The 6,138-nt window shown below is 41.8% G+C and overlaps 1 protein-coding gene across 1 annotated transcript; it reads left to right on the forward strand.

Moving 5' to 3' along the window:
* The first annotated feature begins 489 nt into the window (after positions 1-489).
* cldn11a (claudin 11a) lies at positions 490-3,866 on the forward strand. Its single transcript, XM_058614515.1, has 3 exons — positions 490-971; positions 1,160-1,324; positions 2,126-3,866. The coding sequence occupies exons 1-3, from the start codon at positions 746-748 to the stop codon at positions 2,404-2,406; spliced, it is 672 nt and encodes a 223-aa protein (XP_058470498.1). The 5' UTR covers positions 490-745; the 3' UTR covers positions 2,407-3,866.
* Positions 3,867-6,138: the final 2,272 nt, after the last annotated feature.

A 6,138-nucleotide genomic window follows, 5' to 3' on the forward strand; every position in this document is an offset into this window, starting at 1 on the left:
ATTTTCCATTTGCCGCTTAACACAGACCAGTGATTTACTGAAGACGCTACTTTTAAATTGGAGTTGATGCATCTTACTTGTTGTAATTATCTTAATTTATTTACTTAGGTTAATGTTCTGGGCAATTTCACTCATCCAAAAGAGAATTTTGTTGGAAAATTGCTTGTGTGTGTGTATATGATGGGGCTATAATATATATATCTTATATATATCCTTATATCTATATATATTACCTACTGTGAGCAGTAGATGGCAGCAGATTCCTTGTTACGTTTCCTGCCAGTTCATCCAGACATTACCAAGCTGTAAAAGACTGAGTCATTTAAGGCACACAAAAAAAAGGAAAGAAAAGAAGGAAAAACAGAAACTTTGCGCTCCAACTTTTTAGGGAGAGGCAATACATTTGTTTTTGGGCGAAACTTGCCAAGTCTCTGATTGGCTGGAAGTTTTAAAGTAGCGCGTTTGCTCCTCACTGAACCTCCCTCTATAAAAACCGATTATGACACGAGCTTTTCATTCTTCTGAAATGCGCAGCAGAGAGCAAATTGATGGAATTACTCATTTTGGAAAAGGACAAAGTAAACCTTTTTAATACTGGATTTACTTTCATGGTTGCATTTTAGTTTCAACACTACACCTGAGGCTGTGGGTGAACATTATCTTAACTCCCATCGCAGCCTTTTTCTAACGGTTTCTGAACTCGGGACGAGTGGTCTTTACGCACACTTTACGCACATTTTGCGCCATGGCGAACGCGTGTCTCCAACTGAGCGGCTTCCTCTTCAGCTGCCTCGGCTGGTTGGGCGTAATCATCGCGACCGCCACCAACGACTGGGTGATCATGTGTAAATACGGGTTGAACACCTGTAAGAAGATGGACGAGTTGGGAGCCAAGGGACCTTGGGCGGACTGCGTCATCTCCACTGGGCTGTACCACTGCGTGTCCCTGACACAGATCCTGGACCTGCCAGGTATAGGAACTATTCTCCATTTGAATTTGACTGTATTAATCATATTGTTTCTGTATTTTCTTTTTATGGATCCTGTCAAAACCTTATTAAAGATTTTTTTAAAATCTTATTGTCTATAAAGTTTTCTTTCTGTATTATTATTATTATTATAATATGTCTAATAGTGCTTATATGTGTTTCTATTACAGCCTACATCCAGACGACTCGCGCCCTGATGATCTCAGCCTCCATCCTGGGTCTCCCCGCAGTGGGAATGCTCCTCATGTCCATGCCCTGCATCAGTCTTGGCAACGAAGCGCAGAGCTCCAAGAACAAACGCACCATCCTGGGAGGAGTGCTCATACTCATAGTTGGTAAGAGGCTTCACGTACAGAGAACAAGGCCTATAAATGTCATGGCCAGACAAAATGTCTTTCTTTCTTTCTTTCTTTCTTTCTTTCTTTCTTTCTTTCTTTTTCTACACGAGTAAGATCCTTTCCAACCTCTGTGACACTGACCTCTTTTAACCCCCACCACCATAAATGCTTGCAGGCTGCTGAGAGTAGAGGATGTTGGATGTGATTGTCTTCCTCTCTGGGGTGCACACATATGTACACACTTAACCACACACACACACACACACACATACACACTTACTGTATATATCTCTCTGTCCCCCCCCCAGATCCCATCACATTCCTCTCCCCCACCTCCTTTTAATCCACACCCTGCTTTTGTCCCGCACCACATGGAAACTTGCTCGGTTCACAGTGCTTAAAAACATTTGGGCATGCAGGATTTTCCAGTGCCTGTCTATCACATATCAACAGTATCCACATTTGACTTTTCCAGTTCCTGTTTTTTATAGAAAAACAATTTTCCTGACTCCTGAAGTGAATACCATCCAAACATCAATATTTAAAGTATTTTTTTTATTAGTATTTTTTCTTCCCGTCGCTTAAAGCAAACCTTGTTTACAGTAACACCAATAAGTCTTCCTGCTAACAAATACCCGAGGAATATAAATTTGATAAGATGTGGGATGAATACACATTCTTTGGATCTTAATGTGTTGTTTTACAGTGGGAATGGAAGTTGGAAGATATTTATATCATGTTGTCATGTTGGTATTTACTCTTGTCTTCATGCCACAGTTTTGTTTTTTTTGTCCTCAGCGCTGTGTGGAATGGTATCCACCGTGTGGTTTCCCATCGGCGCCCACCACGAGCACGGCTTGATGTCGTTCGGCTTCTCCCTCTACACCGGCTGGGTGGGCACCATCTTCTCCCTGCTCGGCGGCTCCATCCTCACCTGCTGCTCGTCCGACGTCTCCTCCTCCTCCTCCTCCTCCCCCCGCTCCTACCAGGACAACAACCGCTTCTACTACTCCAAGCAGGGAGGAGGCAACCAGCCGGCCGCCTCCGTCACCAACCACGCCAAGAGCGCCCACGTCTGAGCTGTGGGAGGCGCTCAAGTCCCCACATGGGTTGTTTAGTAAGACTGTAATTAGTTTGTATATAGAGACACGAGAGCGCGCAAACACACATTCACATCAGTTTCCTGCCCAACCGACAGTGGAGGATTCACACTCTGTCATGTCTGTGAGTGAGTGAGTGTTTTTAACCTGAGCCTGATTGTACAGATGTATCTGATGTTAGGGTGTTTGTGTGTGTGTGTGTGTGTGTACACGTCTCTGTGTTGTCAGTTGTCAGGAGCAGCAAACTTTCTATCGTTGTGAGGACATTTTGGCTGGTCCTCACCACTTTACCGGGCTTTCTGGAGGATTAGGACGTGGTTTTAGGTGTTAGGAAAGGCAAGGTAATGCATATGTGTGTGTTTGTGTGTGTGTGAAAGCAAATTGTAGGGATGGAGAGAGAGAGAAAAGAAAGAGTCAGAGGGCTGAGTGAATCAAAAGCACTACTCACTCCGCTGTAACATGAAATACAGTTTTTTGTTCGTTTTTTTTACTATTAGAGGAATATTGATCATTGTAAATATTGTCGGTGGAGGCAAAAGAACGATCAACGTTCCGGTGCAGAGAAGTGAAACTATAGAAGGTCGGAGGACGTCAGCTGACCTGAGGACAGATATGTTGCCACATGCGTCCTCAAAACCACCTGTTTGATTTTTTTATGATTAGATCTGAGGATACATTCAGACTTAGGGCTCATTGTCGGCGCGTGCTTTCCGGGTTAACTCAGGATGGATGTTAGTACCAGGTCTGGACAGGGTCTCCGTCATGTTGATTCATGTGAAGTAAAATACAAGGGAAATTCGAAAAACGACTGCTTTAGTTGGAGCTCTGTCACCTGTGGCCTGGTAGACTGAGATATCGATCAGCTATATTCCGTCTGTTTTTCTGTGGTGCATCCAGAGATGAAATCTCACGAGTGCCTTTGTTGATGAACATATTTTTAAATCGCATAAGATCATGGTCTATTTTTTCACGGTTTGTTTTTATGGCGACTTTTGTTGAACAACGCTCAAATACATTTGCCACAAATCCTTCTGGCTACTGCTGGATGACTGAATGCTGGTAGAGTTGAGAATATACAGTTTTTATAGTCTGAAGTTAATATTTTAGAAGTGCACTCGGTGTCAAATATACTGTTTTCTATAATTGTGTCAGCTTCATAATTGTCATCTACTTGTTTGGATAAAAGTGGAAACCACAAAATGTAAAACTCAGTATTATGTAGATTAGTGTGTCTTCATGACTTGAATTTTCCAAATCAAAAATATGCTCTGAATACACGTGGAACCTTATATTCCCAAGATGGAGAAAATCCCATATCTCCAATTTACAATTCCATGGAAGGCAGTATTATCTGGTTATTTATTGTATTTGTTTTTTTTGTTCGACATGCTTCAGTTTCATTTTCTACAATAAAGATTAAAAAAAGAAAAGAACCCAAACTGCCTTTGTCTTGAGTTTTCCGCCCTGAGGCGATAACAATGTTCTCATCTCACAAATCTGTATCTGTAAAGCTTCATATTTGGCTCCGTGACCTTGAATGGAATCATCACACGAGAGTTTGTCTCGTTCACGCTCAAAGAAAACACCGCACAGGCGTTTCCCTGCCTGCTGATCACACACACACACACACACACACTTGCCAAAGCACTACATAAAAAGGATATTTTGTTCACTGTGCGACAGACTCGGCTTCTCCTCATATCAAGGTCGTCGTACCGCAGATAAACGCGATACTTTGGGAACAATATGTGTTTGCCATTATCTCACTGTCCTCAGCTTATCTTCAAAACACACACACACACACACACACACACACACACACACAAAACCAAACACAGGAACGTCATTCTGTCAGCGCTAAATTTCCTGGAATGTCTGTGTGTGCAGGTGTGTGTCTGTGTATGTGTGCGATCATGTCATTGTGAGGCTGTTCCAGGGTTGTGGGGGTTGTGGGGGGGGCGCAACCAAGCTGTCTTCCGTCTCACAGCGTCAAACTCCTCGTATACCATCGCTTCACCACTCTGTGATATCCGATCCTTTCCTGTAATTATTTTCTGATTGAGTGTTTGATTTGTCCTTCCTCGTGGATCCACATGAGCCCCCCCCCCCCACCCCCCCGGCCCGGCCTGGCCCCGTCTGTTTTCTGCCCCAGATTTAGCGCTCGGCAACTGTCTTGAACTCTGTCTTTTCCCCAGCGTGCGTTTCTGCGAAGCTTTGAAGAGCAGAAAATAAAATAAAAAAAAAGCAATATTTTTAAAGCCCCTGATGTTCCCAGTGAAAAAGGGAGTGAAAAGAGAAGTCCTCCTGTCAAAACACACTTGTCTTCTGGTTTATGGAAGCTCCACGCTGAGGTTCTTCTTTTGGCATATTTTTCAGTTTCTTCTTTTTCTTCCTCACAGATTTTGAGAAACACAGGCGCCTCTGATGCGTTCTGTCTTTTAGATATATTTAGAAATTCTTATTATTTTCACACTTGCACACACGGTGACAGCGACACAAACTTTTGAATAACATACTGTATGTTCGCCTGTATTACCCCATGTGCTTTAACCCATGGTAATTTGCTGTGGGAGTAATGCACAACTCCTTATATGGACATCCTGGGTGTGTGTGTGTGTTTATAGGTCACATATTCAGGCTTTAAAAATGTGTTTTTTTCCATCTTCTTATTTGCTGTTGTGATGATTGTGCTATAAAGACGCAATAAGTGTGCAGAAATCACAAAATAGACCTTTTTTTCTTTGCTCTTTGTTCATAAAAATGAGCCAAGTGACCTTTTAACTGTGATGTATATTTCCAAATTTCACAAATTCATCCGATTTGTGTTTATACACTTGGTGAAATTATTTTTTTTTTACATCAGATTGCCTGGTTGTGCTGAAAAAAGGATATAAAACACTGTATTGCACATTCTTATGGCCTCTCTATATACTGTATGTTCTAAGGGTTAAAGTTGACTTAAAGCTCAACATGAGATACCAACTTTATTCTTGAAATTTGAAAATGGTATTTTTCTTCATGTTAGCTTCCAGTAGCAGTAGTTGTAGATAGTGGTTGCACAATTATGCCCATGATCCAGCCAAATCATGGGATTAAACCAAAGGACAATAGGTGAGGTGTGTGTCTTGTGTGTAAATAAATGAGGGAGTCCTTCTCTGGTATTTGCAATAAACGACTTTCATTGTTGCATGGAAACAATATCAACAACTCGGCAAAAAACAGTGCACCCAGGAGCAACCAAATAACCACACGTATGGAAGAATCCACTTAAAAAACATTTAACATAAATAAAAAATAAAAAAAACTACATCATACAGCTTTGTGCCAAAAAAGAAAAAGAAAAATATACAGAAGAGAAAACGAATATCTAGTTGTTTTGCGAGAGAAGCCAATCTCAACAAGTCCAACACACACACACACACTGACTGGACACTTGGCCACAGCGAGCACAGAGCACGGGAAGAACATGGCGCGGCGTCTCCGAGACAAAAGAAACTTTAAAAGCAGTGTCGGCAATAATTGGATGATGTCTTTGCGGTTGACTTTCTCGTTAGAATTGTATTAAAATATTTTCTTTCTGCACGTGTTCACGCCCTAATCACTCTACGCCGCTATTGTCGTCGAGAGAGACCATTTCCGAATCCGAGTAGAGGTTTATAAATGAGCTTTATCTTTCTAAAGAGACTACGGTTGTTAAAAATATAGCTTTAG

The sequence above is a fragment of the Solea solea genome, chromosome 18 (assembly GCF_958295425.1).
Source record: "Solea solea chromosome 18, fSolSol10.1, whole genome shotgun sequence".
Classification (NCBI taxonomy): Eukaryota; Metazoa; Chordata; class Actinopteri; order Pleuronectiformes; family Soleidae; genus Solea; species Solea solea.